This window comes from Salvelinus fontinalis, chromosome 10, assembly GCF_029448725.1.
Source record: "Salvelinus fontinalis isolate EN_2023a chromosome 10, ASM2944872v1, whole genome shotgun sequence".
Classification (NCBI taxonomy): domain Eukaryota; kingdom Metazoa; phylum Chordata; class Actinopteri; order Salmoniformes; family Salmonidae; genus Salvelinus; species Salvelinus fontinalis.
This window is the reverse complement of record NC_074674.1, coordinates 38,594,965-38,612,507: the sequence shown is the minus strand read 5'-3', so window position 1 is coordinate 38,612,507 and position 17,543 is coordinate 38,594,965. Positions and strand designations below refer to the sequence as shown.

Here is a 17,543-nt window from a genome sequence, read left to right as displayed (position 1 = left end):
ATATGGCACTGATTTTAGTTCACTACTTCCCTTGCACAAGTATTAGGCTTGGGTTTACTGTAATTTAGTACAATTTAGATTACAGTGGTCCTGAAATTGGAAAATGACCCCCAAATGACTGTCAATTCAATGCACCAACTACATTTCTATGTATGACACCGGCATTTCACGTATTTGGGACTTGACACATTGACACCTAACCTATCAGCGTCGTACAGTAAAGCATGAATCATGACGTTCACTTGACCAAACGTGTGCAAATCAGCAGCGGCCAGCATGTCTGGTGCTGCCAATGAACGCGTTCCAACGAACTGCTGTCTGGCCAATGGGAAGCCTCCACGATGGGGAAGAAGTGACGGCTTATATACGGAGAGCACCGTTCATTAAACATCATTTTACAGACTCACAATCGTAGGCGTTTTTGAAGAACACAGGCTGTGAAGCAAATAACTTCCATTGAGATAAACCCCAAAGGAAGACTCCAAAGAATTATTTACAAAGGTATGTGAATTAAACGCAAGTTAGCTCAAAATAAAGATTCCATTTTACATAAATGCCAGAGGGAGCTTTTTTTGGGGGGGGGCAGTTTCCTGTTTAACTGAAGTTAGTTAGCTGACCAGCAGGTTATCCATAAATTAAATGTAATATTTAACAAATTTATATCTAAACATGGAGATTGTTTTTAAACAGTTTAGCTACCCTTTTAAATTGTGTCTTTCGTCAGCTAGCTAACGTTAGCTATCATGCTTGAAAAAGGTCAGCCAGTTTGGTAGCTAAGTTACCTCGCTAGCGTACACGCCTTTTGAAACCGGTGTCTCAAATTGGTCAAGCAGCTAACTAACCACTAGCTCTAGTTTAAATCCCTATAATATGGGGATGTTAGCTAGCCAACCACTAGATATTCGTTTTTTAAATTTTGTATAACTTCGCCAAAAGGTTTAATTACCAAATGTAATGTTGGCTTCATTTGGGCACATTATTACCGGTAATCTTGTGCTCTTATTATTATTATTATTATTGTTAGCATGTGGGCTACCCTCGGAGTCTACACACACCAGTATGCACCGTCATGTCTTCATCAGAGGGCCAAATTAACTCGTTCCGTTAGATGTACAAGGATGAAAGGCCTACACCGTGAACTAAGCAACAACATTTATAGTGTCTTGACTTTCTCTTTTTGACAGAGTACTTCAAAGAGTTGAGTGAATAGACACCGAATAGAGATGAGGCTTTTGTGCGTGGTTCTGCTGGTCGCCAGCAGTGTGTTTGCCGATGATGACGACAAGCGGGAAAGTGTGGGAACCGTGGTTGGCATCGACTTGGGGACCACCTATTCCTGGTAAGCATTTTGTAATGAATAGACAATGTAATCTTTGGTCTCATACTCCCAATCATTTGGCTAAAGGACTCTAGCGTATCATGTCAAGTGATGTAGTTGATACTTTCCATGGTTCTCATCTATATGCTTCTCCTTTTCCAGTGTTGGTGTGTTCAAGAATGGCCGTGTTGAGATCATTGCCAACGACCAGGGAAATCGCATCACTCCATCCTATGTGGCCTTCACTGCAGAGGGGGAGCGTTTAATCGGTGACGCCGCCAAGAACCAGCTCACCTCCAACCCTGAGAACACAGTTTTTGATGCCAAGAGACTGATTGGCCGAGCCTGGACTGATTCTGCTGTGCAGCATGACATCAAGTACTTCCCCTTCAAGGTGAGCCCTAACAAACACACTCCCTGCCCTAATCGCCTGAAGCACTCACTATGCAAATAATATACTACTTATTCAGCATATAACTATGCTGAAGTAGCTCTGAAATTGTTTTTAGAGGAGAAATGCTTAATGGTGGCTACTTAAATCTTCTAGGTTATCGAGAAGAAGAGCAAGCCCCATATTCAGGTGGACATCGGTGGAGGTCAGCTGAAGACCTTCGCTCCAGAGGAGATCTCTGCCATGGTTCTCACCAAAATGAAGGAAACCGCCGAGGCTTACCTGGGAAAGAAAGTGACACACGCTGTGGTCACTGTCCCCGCCTACTTCAATGACGCCCAGCGGCAGGCCACCAAGGATGCTGGAGTCATTGCCGGCCTGAATGTCATGAGGATCATCAACGAGCCGTAAGTGTGTTTGTCTTCACAATGCAGAAACTGAATTAACATTAGAATGACTGGCCCAATATTTATTTCAATCACTGAAAATATCTGCCAATACCATGCTGGTTACATCTGTTTCCCTCTATTCCAGAACTGCAGCTGCCATCGCCTACGGCCTGGACAAGAAGGACGGTGAGAAGAACATCCTGGTGTTCGACCTGGGTGGCGGCACCTTTGATGTTTCCCTCCTGACCATCGACAACGGCGTGTTTGAGGTAGTCGCCACCAACGGCGACACTCACTTGGGAGGAGAGGACTTTGACCAGCGTGTCATGGAGCACTTCATCAAGCTGTACAAGAAGAAGAACGGTAAGGACGTGCGCAAGGACAACCGTGCGGTGCAGAAGCTGCGTCGTGAGGTGGAGAAGGCCAAGAGAGGCCTGTCTGCCCAGCACCAGGCTCGCATTGAGATTGAGTCCTTCTTCGACGGAGAGGACTTCTCAGAAACCTTGACCCGTGCCAAGTTTGAGGAGCTCAACATGGTAAGTTGGTTCAAATGACCATATAACAGTGACACTGCTGGCCCATTGATTTTGGAACATTCAAATTGAAAACACATTCATGGAACCTCTTTTAATTTGCCATTTGTATTACTTGTCTATCAGGACCTGTTCCGTTCCACCATGAAGCCCGTGCAGAAGGTGATGGAGGACTCTGACTTAAAGAAGACCGACATTGACGAGATTGTCTTGGTGGGTGGCTCTACCCGTATCCCCAAGGTCCAGCAGCTGGTGAAGGAGTTCTTCAACGGCAAGGAGCCCTCTAGGGGCATCAACCCCGATGAGGCTGTGGCCTATGGAGCTGCCGTGCAGGCTGGAGTGCTGTCTGGAGAGGAGGACACAGGTGGGTCTTGGTCCATGTGCTTACGCCATGCACTATGCTAAGTTAAGGCTATACCCTGAGGTATCTTCATTATTTATACATAAGGATATGTAGGCTAGATGCTTAGATTTTAAACCAAACAATGGATACCTACAGGTCATAACACATCAGTGCTGTCCTATTATGTACATCACAACTAATGGTTTCCTGTCTTGTCCATCAGGTGACTTGGTTCTTCTGGATGTGTGCCCCCTGACCCTGGGTATTGAGACTGTGGGAGGAGTCATGACCAAGCTGATCCCCAGAAACACTGTGGTGCCAACCAAGAAGTCCCAGATCTTCTCCACCGCCTCTGACAACCAGCCCACTGTCACCATCAAAGTTTACGAGGGTAAGCTCCTTTGATTAATCGCTGCCCCATGTTGCTACATCCATAAATGGTGTTTTCCACTGTAAAAAATGACATCTGTTTAAAATTCTGCTTCTCGCCTTCATCCAGGTGAGCGTCCCCTGACCAAAGACAACCACCTGCTGGGAACCTTCGACCTGACTGGCATCCCCCCCGCACCTCGTGGTGTGCCCCAGATCGAGGTCACCTTCGAGATTGACGTCAACGGCATCCTGCGCGTCACAGCCGAGGACAAGGGAACAGGCAACAAGAACAAGATCACCATCACCAATGACCAGAACCGCCTGACTCCCGAGGACATTGAGCGCATGGTCAACGATGCTGAGCGCTTCGCCGACGAGGACAAGAAGTTGAAGGAACGCATTGATGCCCGCAACGAGCTTGAAAGCTACGCCTACTCGCTCAAGAACCAGATCGGCGACAAGGAGAAGCTGGGTGGCAAGCTGTCAGCCGAGGACAAGGAAACCATAGAGAAAGCAGTAGAGGAGAAGATTGAGTGGATGGAGTCTCACCAAGAGGCTGAGCTGGAGGACTTCCAGGCAAAGAAGAAGGAGCTGGAAGAGGTGGTGCAGCCGATCGTCAGCAAGCTTTACGGAAGCGCAGGTGGACCCCCGCCTGAGGGAGGAGAAGAAGAGGGAGAGGCAGATCAGGGCGACAAGGATGAGTTGTAAGGCTGTCGAGTGGCACAGATGTACATATTGGACTTAAAATGGTGAGAAAGGGGGCTGCAAAAAACGCAACCATGAATCTGCTGGAAAGACTTGTGAAATATTGTTTCAACGTGAGGGACGTTCTCTTCGCTGAGTGGCGGAGGTATACTAGTCAGCCTGTTTGAGGCTCGCTGCTGTTCTTAGGCAGTTTGAAAAGGAGTTCTCTAGGGGGAGGGTTTAGTGGGGTGGGTGCTAGACTGGGGTTTCTGGGTTAAAGGGTAACATGTTCACAAGCAATGTTAACAAGTTATTTATTGAATCTGGTCATTGTAGAAATTACTTTCTACTGTAAAGACATTGAAATAAATGTTTGATACAAATGTCTTTGATTTGTCTCTGATATTATTCTGCATCAATTTACACATGTCTGATGGGTAATCATATGTTAAGAGACACAACGGACGTTGGCTGTGTGCAGCGGGTAGAGTCCTATTGCATCTGACCACAGAACATTAACTGTTAATTTCCAAACTATTCCATGTTTAAAATTCATGTAACTGCGTTGAGTTATGATTTGGGGGTCTGCACCATAATACCATCTGTGACAGCATGGGCAGTGCCATTGAGGCTATCTCCATTTTGAAGTAGTCAATTTTCTGGATTTGCTTTTTTTTCTCCCTCCTGATACACCGATTGGAGGGATCAGCTAATGAAGTTTAACATCCCACACAGTTGACTACATAAATGTTAAGCGCTCTCTGGCAGGGCTCTCCAACCCTTTTCCTGGAGAGATACCTTCCTGTAGATTTTCACTCCACCCACAGTTAACTAACCTGGTCAGCTTATAAGGACTGCAGTTCTCCAGGAACAGGGTTGGAGAGCCCTGCGCTATAGCCTGTGCGCATCTGCCATGCAACACCATTTTGCAGAGATACTTGTAGTTCTGTATGTGGGGTGTAAATTAGGCTCTACTGGCACTGAACCAACATCTGATCCATGATCATGTCATTGGATGGATGGGCAGCTTATGACACTGGTTGGATTTGTTTGAAAAAGGTAGTGCTAAAATTAACTGCAGCAATATTATTGACAAATAGTTCAACATACAGGCACATGGTATTTCCCAGAGCAGTAGCTATCAAGGTCATGTTAGAACAGTTACAACACAGTCACTGTGTATGACCCCCTGAGTGTCCATCCCTCCAAACACAAATGCCAGCTGTACGGTCCCTGACGCTGAGGAGCTCTGGGCCTGGTCTCTCTCTCCACTGGTGCTCTCAGGCCTTACTCTCCAGGGTAGGACGCACATGGAGTGGTCCAGTCTGTTGGGTGGCATGTTCCCTTCAAACCTCAACAGGGTCCAGAGCCTTTTGTCTGCACAGGATGAGAAGAGTAAAACAAAACTCAAGGTGCATTAGTATCCCAAAACAGTATGGCTGTCAGTAAATATTCGCTCCAGGATACACAACAGTGACTTTGTGTCGCAATTATTACATCTGAAAGTAGAGAAACGACGCAATATACAGGGTGGGGGAGAGAGCGACGTACTGCAAAAGTAGAAGAAATGTGACCAAACTGAAGAAACTACACTATGAAACAAAGATAATTGAAAGAATTATAATAAAAAGCTTTGGAGCACATTCAATGAAATGTTGGTAAAAAAGGAAGACTCAGATCCATCATTCATCACAACACCGACTGATATTGCCAACTACGTAATTTTTTTCCGTTCAAATATTTTTTATTGAACACACACAGGAATGGTGTATAGGTATGAAAGGCAGGTATACAATTTTTAACTAAACATAAAAGAGCAGACAGAAATAAAAAGATCCAGAGTTCTGGGTACAAAACAATTATTACAAAACAAGACATACAAAACAAGGACAGGTAGAAAGAAAGAGGGTGGGTGTCACCCCCCCCTTGTTCCCCCCCTTTATCCCTCCCCCCCTTTATCCCTCCCCCCCTTTATCCCTTCCCCTTATACCCCTCCCCGCTGCTCGGGTGGCGGTGCCAGCACGTGCTGCCCAGAGGTGGATTAAAATATTACAATGGAGAGTGCGTTAAAAAGTACAAATTCACAGCGCCGAATGGTCCAAGTAAGAGAGGAAAGGCTGCCAGATCTGATCAAATGTTAATAATTTATTGTTCAGAATATATCTAATCCTTTCTAAGTGTACAGTGTTTGCCAATTCGCTGAGCCATAATTTGGTAGTGGGCGCTTCCCTCTTTTTCCAGAACAACAAGATTAGTTTTTTTGCCGAAATGAGACTGTAAGAGATGAGTTGTTTTTGGGGGTTGGTTAGTCCGATTAGGGAATCAGACACTCCCAGGATTATCAGAAGCCAAAGTAATTTTTTTAATTTGCAAGATTATGCATGACGTGCCAGCAACAACTGCTGACTCTACACATCCAAGTATATCTGACCACATTATGAAAGACAACTGTAATTTTGAATTCTGTAAAGTGAGTGTGGAAGAGGTGAAAAAATTGTCTATCAACAATGACAAGCCACCGGGGTCTGAGAACTTGGATGGAAAATTGCGGCCGACATTGCCACATCTTCAATTTAAGCCTACTAGAAAGTGTGTGCCCTCAGGTCTGGAGGTAGGCAAAAGTAATTCCAATACCTTGGAATAATAATGCCCCCTTCAGTGGCTCAAATAGCCGACCAATCAGCCTGTTACCAACCCTTGTGTTTGTGTTTGACCAGATACAATGCAATTTTACAGTAAACAAATTCAACAACCACAGCACTTACACGAGAGAAATTGATGATAAAAAGATTGTGGGGGCTGTTGTGTTAGACCTCAGTGAGGCTTTTGACATTATAAATCATATTCTGCTGCTGGAAAAACGTATGTGTCATGGCTTTACACCCCCCCCTGCTATATTGTGGATAAAGAGTTACCTGTCTAACAGAACACAGAGGGTGTTCTTTAATGGAAGCCTCCAAAAAATCCTTCTTTCACCTGTCTCCAGGTAGAATCAGGAATTCCCCAGGGCAGCTGTCTAGGCCCCTTACTTTTTTCAATCTTTACTAATGACATGCCATTGGCCTTGAGCAAAGCCAGTGTCTCTATGTATCCGGATGACTCAACACTATACACGTCAGCTACTACAGGACTGAAATGACTGCAACACTTAAAGAGCTGCAGTTCATTTCAGAATGGGTGGCAAGGAATAAGTTAATCCTAAATATTTCAAAAACTAAAAGCATTGTATTTGGGACAAATCATTCACTAAGCCTTAAACCTCAACTAAATCTTGTAATAAACAATGTGGAAATTGAGCAAGTTGAGGTGACTAAACTGCTTGAAGTAACCCTGGATTGTAAACGGTCATGGTCAAAACATATTAATACAACAGTAACTAAGATTGGGAGAAGTCTGTCCATAATAAAGCGCTGCTCTGCCTTAACAGCACTATCAACAAGGCAGGTCCTACAGGCCATAGTTTTGTTGCACCTGGACTACTGTTCAGTCGTGTGGTCAGGTGCCACAAAGAGGAACTTAGGAAATTGCCATTGGCTCAGAACAGTGCAGCACGGCTGGCACTTGGATGTACAGAGAGCAAATATTACTAATATGCATGTCAATCTCTCTTGGCTCAAAGTGGAGGAGAGACTGACTTCATCACTACTTGTCCAGAACAGACTGTGGGAGGCGCACAGTACTGCATAGAGGCTTGACTACATGAAACTCTATTCCAAGTAGTAGAATCAGATTGAAAAAACAGATAAAACTACACCTTATGGAACAGCGGGGACTGTGAAGCAACATAAACATAGAGGCAGCACATGCATACACACACACACATGATAACATACGCACTAAACACACATGTACACATGGATCTTCTACACCTGCATTGCTTGCTGTTTGGGGTTTTAGGCTGGGTTTCTGTACAGCACTTTGAGATATCAGCTGATGTACGAAGGGCTATATAAATACATTTGATTTGATTTTGTGTTGTATATATATGTGGTAGTGGAGTAGGGGCCTGAAGGGCACGCACTTAGTGTGTTGTGAAATCTGTTATGAATGTATTGTAATGTTTTTAAAATGGTATAACGGCCTTCATTTTGCCAGACCTTGGCAGCAACTAATGGGGATCCAGAATAAATACCACATTCATTAAACATTCCAAAGTAGATATTTTTGGCCTCACCACACTGAAATCTGTACATTGCATTGCTGGCCCCTTCTGGGGTCATCCCTCCAAAGATGTAGATGTTCTTTCCGAGGGCCACAGCTGAGTGGGCAGCCACCCCCGGGGGGATGTCTCCTTTGGCTTGGACCTTCTCCCACTTCATACTGCCTAGATAAAGTGTAGCACCCAAATAGTTAACAGGACCAGCCATACCACTTCTCATGCCAACACAGAATGAGAGATTTCACTGGAACTACATTTGAGTCATTTAGCAGACTTCCAATTAGTGCATTCATCTTAAGATAGCAAGGTGAGACAACATCACAATCGTATCAAGTACATTTTCCCTCAACAAACTATTTATCAGCAAAGTCAGTGATAGTAGGAAAACACAAGTGCCTTTTTTTGTAGGGAGAGGTGCATCGGGAAAGTTATTTAAGATACTCTTCAAAGAGGTAGGGTTTCAGACGTTTTTGGAAAATGGGCAGGGACTCTGCTGTCCTGACTTTAGGGGGAAGCTTGTTCCACCATAGAGCCCCACAGTGGAGGTGTCATAACACCCATAAAACCTAGCGGTCAAAAAGGGAAATGGTTCCAATCGTTTTTCTACCATTCATTTTTCCCATAGGGGATTTTAGAAAAACATAAAATAAGGGCTGTTTCTTGTGAAGGCTTACCCTGGTGACAGTTTGCTAACCATGTACATCTCGAGGTGACTTTTATCAATATATTCAGCTCTATTTATTCTGATTCGAAAATGCTAATTAGCATCAAAGTAGACGTCATGCAAAACTACAAATCCCTGCAAGCTCCTGCACGTCATCTCTAGCTGACACCTTTGCTAACAGGTATTGTGTCAATTTAAAACTTGCAGTTTTAAACAGTTCACAGAATGGCCAATTTAAAGAAATGTAGCCAATATATTCATTACTACATTTAGCTAACATTAGATAGTTAATCCAGAGATTCTTATCATTGCCTCGATTCGCCAGTCTCCCCCAGATCATCATGGCATTTGTAATTCTTTACGATAGCCACATTAGCAGTCATTTAGCATTTCATTTTTGTGGGGTAAATACAGGAAAATATGATATCACCTTGTCCTAGAGAGATTAAGAGTTATCAAAACGTCACGCCGGAGTAAGTCTACATGAAACAGCACTTATTTTAAGTGTTTCTAAAATCACCTATGGGAAAAATGAATGGAGGAAAATTGATTGGAACCATTTCCCTGTTTGACCGCTAGGTTTTATGGATATTATGACTCATACTGTGGTACTCTATTGGGGTGCCAGGACAGAGAAGAGCTTCGACTGGGCTAAGCGGGAGCTGCCGGCACTTTGGGTGGGAGGGCCAAGAGACTAGAGGTGGTGGAACAAAGTGCTCGGGTTGGTATTTAGGGTTTGAGCATAGCCTAAAGGTAAGGAGGGGTAGTTCCCTTTGCTGCTCCTTATGCAAGCACCAGGGTCTTGAAGATGATGCGAGCTTCGACTGGAAGCCATTCCATTCTATTCTATTGTGTCCTTCATTTCAACAGAGGAAACAATATAATACAATTAAAGCAGGATCAAGTTCTTCATGTGTATGACTGACTTGAATACTTACTGGTGTCTAGAGAGTAGATGTCGCTGTGGAACTTCTCTCCTGCCATGCCTCCATGGATATAGATTTTGGGTCCTACTGCTGTCACCACGTGGCCGTGTCTTGCAGGGGGATGTCTGCCCTGTGTGTCTGGCTGAGACCAGGTACAGGAAACTAAAAACGGAGACAGAGGAAAACACAAAATATCTCCTCCTAACTCTAAATTCAGTTGGTACTTTCTGAAATGTAACTTTAAAGGCTGAATTTGGCCAACAAGCTTGTTGCCTCTAACTACTGAGCTTTTGATCCACATTTGGGCTGGTTCCTCTGTAACTGCTGTGTGAATGTGTTGTATTGGCAGACTGATTCATGCATTTTCAACCTGTGTTGAAGACGTGAAGCTTGGGGTCCGAGACAGGTGTGGCCCCTGAGTCCCCTCCAGAGAAGACAAACAGTCGGTCCCCGACGCTGGCTGAGTTAGTGTGATACGTCCTGGGACAGGGCGGCGTCCCTTTCACCTCTACACCCTTCCACAACCCACCGTCTGGAAACGTAGCAATACAAAACCTCAGGAGACTAAAAGGTATGGGACATTGCTCAGAGTCAGACATGATATGAAGGAGATTGTTACTCTGCAAACACTGCTACAAGACATTCATTAACTGTTCTATGATACTAGGCTCTAAAATAATCAATGCAACACTTCATTCTGTAGATCTATACCTTCCGACTTAGCTACAACCATATATTAAAATCACACTATACAAATCTCTATACCTGTGAGTTGTAGGTTCTGGACACAGTTGCGGTTGCCACTCTGCTGTGCCCCAGCGAACACCCACAGGCTCTGTGGACAGCTCTCAGGGACAAAGCTGCAGTGTTCATACCGTGCCTCCAGACCCTCCCATTCAGGAATGTCCCACTCGTGACTGTCTGATAGGGTGAGAGGGACAAACATGGAACTGTCAGTCAAAGAATATATCAGAACAGATTGATGTTATTGGTAAGATAAAGAGTTGACTCATTGATATAAAATAAAACATTGAAATGATATGAAACACAATAAAGAGACAGGTGCCAGGCATAATATTGTGTTGATGTGACATTTTGTCTTTACCCAGGTTTATGACGTGGGATTCTGAAAAGCTGCCATTAGGGTTGGCTCCTCCTATGATCAGGACCTTCCCCTTGCCATCATCCTCAGAAGGGATGTATATACAGGTGTGGCCCACACTAACTCCTGGACCACCTCCTCTGGGTATCATAGCATACCTGGGGACAAAGACAGGAACACCATGTCATGAATACCAGAATTGAAAGTCTAGTATAACTTAATCCTAGTTTGTTGAACTGTACGTTTATTTACCACAGTCCTGCTCGTGGTTTATCCTCTGGATCCAGCACAGGAAGAAATTCCATTTTTCTGTGGGAGGCATCCATTCAGATGATCAGTTACAATGATGATCAGATCAGCTCAGGCATGAACCGGACCATTGTGTCCACTAACATTTTGCGAAATAAAATGCTGCTGCTGTAAAATTAGGCTAGAAGGGATCTCGCTAGGTCATCCTTCCAAATCTCGTCTCGTTACACAAATAGAAGGTGAAACTTATTTGGCTAGGCTGCTGGATGTACCATGCCACACTGGGAAAGTTAAATGAATTGTCTTTGACCTCAATGAGGTTAAGAGACTAGGCTTTTCGATCATATTCATTCAATTTGAAAGGAAGACAGATGACAGTTAATTAGCTAACTGATGTTATAAACCATGAAATCAGAAGCTAACAGTAACGTAGCTAGGAAGTTAATTCGCTCACTCACCCACGTTCGAAGGCACAGTGTTATCTTTTGCACGTCGTTTAGCTGCTATTTCAATTATATGATGTATAATATAGCTACATTAATCAATATAAAGACATGTTGACGGTTTAGCTGCACAAAAAGTATGTACTAGCTGCTTTCCCAGCTAGCTAGCAACAAAATGTCAGACTCAAGAGTCCATTGTCGTGTCCGCGCGTAAACGACGTAACAGCGCTGTCGTCATGGATATTGCGCAGGTGTAGAGTCTGTGTGCGGTGCCAATGTGTCCACATGAGGTCACTGTTGTTGCAGGACTAAATATCGCAAAACGCACATTACCCAAGAGGATGACTGGGAGGACTACCAATAGAGAGACTGGGAAGATCTAAATTGCATAATCCTCACATCTTCCTCAGCGAGGAGTTCTCTGAAGCTATGCGACAGAGGCAAAAATAACTGATCCCTGCCATGACGCCTGCCAGGGAGCTTGGGAACATTGCTTGCATCCGCTATGACATAATCATTGTCCACCCTCCCACCCAAAAGTCTGGAAGTGGTGAGAGAGCTCCAACCCCACATCACACTACTACACTCACAAGTGGCTGATTGCCAAATAAAGTTATTTTCTTGATTTGTTATTTTTTTCTCTGTCAATATTATGAATATCTCAGATAAGCTACCAAGTAAACATCCAAAGATAGCCCATATTAATATATGTAACCTTAGAAATAACATTAATTTATTGACTATATCTGAGACTTAGATCATTAATTTGATAATACATTAGTAGCGAAACAACCCCCGTTTTGCCCTTAGAACAGCCTTGATGTGTCTTGCCCATTCATCCTCTGAATGGCACACATACACAATCCATGTCTCAATTGTCCAAAGGCTTAAAAATCCTTCTTTCACCTGTCTCCTCTTTATCTACACCGATTGAAGTGGATTCAACAAGTGACATCAATAAGGTATCATACTGTAGCTTTCACCTGGATTCACCTGGTCAGTCTATGTGATGGAAAGAGCAAGTGTTCTTAGTGTTTTGCATACTCAGGGTATAGCCTTGACAGACATACGTACTTGCAATTCCAATGTAACAGAATTACACTTTAACTCTGTCTTTTCACTTTAAAATGTATGCCAAACAAAAACCATTGATTTCAATGTTTAACAAACCATACAAGGAAAACTTGTAATAATTTTCACATAACATTTTTGAAAAACAAATTTGGTGGAAGAACTGTGCAGATGCAAACATTGGTATACATACTTCAGTGTATGTGTATATATATACACTATCGTTCACAAGTTTGGGGTCACTTAAAAATGTTCTTGTTTTTTAAAGATTTATTTTTTTTGTCCATTAAAATAACATCAAATTGATCAGAAATACAGTGTAGACATTGTTAATGTTGTAAATGACTATTGTATTGATTTTTTTTGGAATATCTACATAGGCGTAGAGGCCCATTATCAGCAACCATCACTCCTGTGTTCCAATGGCACGTTTAGTTAGCTAATCCAAGTTTTTAATTTTAAAAGGCTAATTGATCATTAGAAAACCCTGTTGCAATTATGTTAGCACGGCTGAAAACTTTTGTTCTGAATAAAGAAGCAATAAAAATGGTCTTCTTTAGACTACTTGAGTATCTGGAGCATCAGTACTTGTGGGTTCGATTACAGGCTCAAAATGGCCCAGCATCCCGAAGTCTCCTCTTCACTGTTAACGTTGAGACTGGTGTTTTGGGGGTACTATTTCATGAAGAAATGCATTTTATTTTATTTATTTATTCAATTTTGAGTTTATATACACTACCGGACAAAAGTTTGGCACACCTACTCATTCAAGGGTTTTTCTTAATTTTTTACTATTTTCTACATTGTAGAATAATAGTGAAGACATCAAAACTATGAAATAACACATATGGAATCCACATATGCTGGGCACTTGTTGGCTGCTTTTCCTTCACTCTGCAGTCCAACTCATCCCAAAACCATCTCATTTGGGTTGAGATCAGGCGACTGAGGAGGCCAGGTCATCTGATGCAGAACTCCATCACTCTCCTTCTTGGTCAAATAGCCCTTACACAGCCTGGAGGTGTGTTGGTTCATTGTCCTGTTGAAAAACAAATTATCGTCCCACTAAGCGCAAACCAGGTGGGAAGGCGTGTCGCTGCAGAATGCTGTGGTAGCCATGCTGGTTAAGTGTGCCTTGAATTCTAAATAAATCACAGACAGTGTCACCAGCAAAGCACCCCCACACCATAACATGTCTTCCACCATGATTCACGGTGGGAACCACACACGCGGAGATCATCCGTTCACCTACTCTGAAGTTAGAACCAAAAATCTCAAATTTGGACTCATCAGACCAAAGGACAGATTTCCACCGGTCTAATGTCTGTTGCTCGTGTTTCTTGGCCCAAGCAAGTCTCTTCTTCTTACCGGTGTCCTTTAGTAGTGGTTTCTTTGCAGCAATTCGACCACGAAGGTCTGATTCACGCAGTCTCCTCTGAACAGTTGATGTTTAGATGTGCCTGTTACTTAAACTCTGTGAAGCTGCCACACCCTGATCTGTTTCACCTATCCTTTTATTGTCTCCACCCCCTCCAGGTGTCGCTTGTTTCCCCAGTGTATTTATCCCTATGTTTCCTGTCTCTCTGTGCCAATTCGTCTTGTATGTTCAAAGTCAACCAGCGGGTTTCCTGTACTCCTGCTATTCTCCTTTTTCTAGTCCTCCCAGTTTTGACCCTTGCCTGTTCTGGACTCTGTACCCGCCTGCCTGACCATTCTGCCTGCCTTGACCTCGAGCCTGTCTGCCACTCTGTACCTCCTGGACTCTGAACTGGTTTTGACCTTTTGACTGTCTATGACCATTCTCTGTCCTACTTCTTTCTGGATTATTAAACATCTTAAACTCCAACCATCTGCCTCATGTGTCTGCATCTGGGTCTCGCCTTGTGTCATGATAGAAGCATTTATTTGGGCTGGTAACTCTAATGAACTTATCCTCTGCAGCAGAAGTAACTCAGTGTCTTCCTTTCCTGTGGCGGTCCTCATGAGAGCCAGTTTCATCATAGTGCTTGATGATTTTTGCGACTGCATTTGAAGAAACTTTCAAAGTTCTTGAAATGTTCCGGGATTGACTGACCTTCATGTCTTAAAGTAATGATCGACTGTCGATTCTCTTCGCTTATTTGATTCGATTAACACTTTTTTCGTTGCTACATGATTCCATATGTGCTATTTCATAGTTTGATGTCGTCACTATTCCACAGTGTAGAAAATAGTAAAAGAAAGAAAAACCCTTGAATGAGTAGGTGTGTATGTATACAGTTGAAGTCTGAAGTGTCCATACACTTTGGCCAAATACAATTAAACTCAGTTTTTCACAATTCCTGACATTTCATCTTAGCAAAAGTTCCCTGTCTTAGGTCAGTTAGAATCACCACTTTATTTTAAGAATATAAAATGTCAGGATAATAGTAGAGAGAATGATTTACTTCAGCTTTTAGTTATTTCATCACAATCCCAGTGGGTCAGAAGTTTACATACACTCAATTAGTATTTGATAGCATTGCCTTTAAATTGTTAAACTTGGGTCAAACATTTTGGGTAGCCTTCCACAAGCTTCCCACAATAAGTGAATTTTGGCCAATTCCCCCTGACAGAGTTGGTGTAACTGAGTCAGGTTTGTAGGCCTCCTTGCTCGCACATCCTTTTCAGTTTTGCCCACAAATTTTCTATGGGATTGAGGTCAAGGCTTGGGATGGCCACTCCAATACCTTGACTTTGTTGTCCTTAAGCCATTTTGCCACAACTTTGGAAGTATGCTTGGGGTCATTGTCCATTTGGAAGACCATTTGCGACCAAGCTTTAACTTCCTGACTGATGTCTTGGGAAGTTCCTTCAATATATCCACATAATTTTCATCCCTCATGATGCCATCTATTTTGTGAAGTGCCCCAGTCCTTCCTGCAGCAAAGCACCCCCACAACATGATGCTGCCACCCCCGTGCTTCACGGTTGGAATGGTGTTCTTCGGCTTGCAAGCCTCCTCCTTTTTCCTCCAAATGTAACGATGGTCATTATCGCCAAACAGTTTCATCAGACCAGAGAACATTTCTCCAACAACTATGATCTTTGTCCCCATGTGCAGTTGCAAACCGTAGTCTGCCTTTTTTATGGCGGTTTTGGAGCAGAGGCTTCTTCCTTGCTGAGCTGCCTTTCAGATTATTTCGATATAGGACTCGTTTTACTGTGGATATAGATACTTTTGTACCTGTTTCCTCCAGCATCTTCACAAGGTCCTTTGCTGTTATTCTGGAATTGATTTGCACTTTTCGCATCAAAGTACGTTCATCTCTAGGAGACAGAACGCGTCTCCTTCCTGAGCGGTATGACGGCTGCGTGGTCCCATGGTGTTTATACTTGCGTACTATTGTTTGTACAGATGAACGTGGTACCTTCAGGCGTTTGGAAATTGCTCCCAAGGATGAACCAGACTTGTGAAGGTCTACAATTTTTTTCTGAGGCCTTGGCTGATTTCTTTTGATTTTCCTATGATGTCAAGCAAAGAGGCACTGAGTTTGAAGGTAGGCCTTGAAATACATCCACAGGTACACCTCCAATTGACTCAAATTATGTAAATTAGCCTATCAGAAGCTTCTAAACCATGACATCACTTTCTGGAATTTTCCAAGATGTTTAAAGGCACAGTCAACTTAGTGTATGTAAACTTCTGATCCACTGGAATTGTGATACAGTGGGTTATAAGTGAAATAATTTGTCTGTAAACAATGTTGGAAAAAATACTTGTGTCATGCACACAGTAGATGTCCTAACCGACTTGCCAAAACTATAGTTTGTTTCGAAGAAATTTGTGGAGTGGTTGAAAAATGAATTTTAATGACCCCAACCGAAGTGTATGTAAACTTCCGACTTCAACTGTATATATGTATACCAGTCAAATGTTTGTACACACCTACTTTATTTGTATTATTTTCTACATTGTAGAATAATATAAGAAACTTTTGAATGAGTAGGTCTGTCCAAACTTTTGACTGGTACTGTATACATTCAGAGCCATATTCCTGTCATGTCAAATGTTGTAGAAGTGCTGTGGTTCACCTGCCTCATCTCAAGCCTGTTCTTTTGGGGTACTGCTATAGGCCACCAAGTGCTAACAGTCAGTATCTGGATAATATGTGTGAAATGCTTGATAATGTGTGTGATGTTAACAGAGGTGACCTGAATATAGACTGGTATTCATCCAACTGTCCTCTCAAGGGAAAGCTTATCACTGTAACCAGTGCCTGTATTCTGGTTCAGGTTATTAATCAACCTATCATCCATGTGTACTGACTAATGCTGCAGAACTGTTTTATGAAGCTGTATCCACACCCATTGGATACAGTGACCATCATATAGCGGTTATGTCCAGAAAAGCCTAAATTCCAAAGACTAGGCCTAAAATAGTGTGTAACAGAGCATACAAAATGTTTTGTAGATGTACATTTTTGGGGGGCGTTATGTGTGTAATGAGGAGCATCCAGACAACTGCACTTATGACATTGTTTCTTCCAGTTATTGATAAGCATGTGTAAAGGACATCTCGCTGCTTGCTTGGCGAGTACCACTTCCTCCTGATTTGGCTCACACCGAGGCTCGAACCCAGGACCTCTGCTTTGCTATCACATGTGACTTCCCTCCTGAAGTCGTCTTACCAGTCTCGTCACTCGAAAAGCTAGCTATTCACTGGTGCAAGTGGGGACACTTCAGGCTGGGGAGTAAGTTTCACACATTCCCATATGCTACATTCACCCCTCAAATTTACTTAACTATAGATAGGGGTCACGGCACCACTGTAAAGGACGTCACGCTGCTTGCTTAGCAAGTACCACTCCCTCCTGATTTGACTCACACCGAGGCTCGACTCAGGAATGTTGCTTTGCTAGCACGTGACCGCCCTCCTGA

The 17,543-nt window shown here is 43.1% G+C and overlaps 2 protein-coding genes across 3 annotated transcripts; one reads left to right on the top strand and one right to left on the bottom strand.

The window, feature by feature from the left end:
• The first annotated feature begins 358 nt into the window (after positions 1-358).
• On the top strand, positions 359-4,417 carry LOC129864129 (endoplasmic reticulum chaperone BiP). The gene is made up of 8 exons (XM_055936776.1): positions 359-501; positions 1,185-1,339; positions 1,481-1,712; positions 1,866-2,116; positions 2,244-2,634; positions 2,758-2,995; positions 3,198-3,365; positions 3,474-4,417. Exons 2-8 carry the CDS (start codon positions 1,224-1,226, stop codon positions 4,052-4,054), a joined length of 1,977 nt encoding a protein of 658 aa, XP_055792751.1. The 5' UTR covers positions 359-501; positions 1,185-1,223; the 3' UTR covers positions 4,055-4,417.
• rabepk (Rab9 effector protein with kelch motifs) lies at positions 4,328-11,803 on the bottom strand. Of its 2 annotated transcripts, XM_055936778.1 has the most exons (8): positions 11,589-11,803; positions 11,134-11,190; positions 10,885-11,039; positions 10,545-10,700; positions 10,150-10,311; positions 9,792-9,941; positions 8,205-8,354; positions 4,328-5,407 (listed from the first exon to the last, which is right to left on the bottom strand). In XM_055936778.1, exons 2-8 carry the CDS (start codon positions 11,184-11,186, stop codon positions 5,178-5,180), a joined length of 1,056 nt encoding a protein of 351 aa, XP_055792753.1. In that variant the 5' UTR covers positions 11,187-11,190; positions 11,589-11,803; the 3' UTR covers positions 4,328-5,177. The 2 variants fall into 2 exon arrangements, with proteins under 2 accessions (XP_055792753.1, XP_055792752.1); XM_055936777.1 differs by lacking the exon at positions 11,589-11,803 and having other exon boundaries at positions 11,134-11,222.
• Between the last annotated feature and the right edge of the window lie 5,740 nt (positions 11,804-17,543).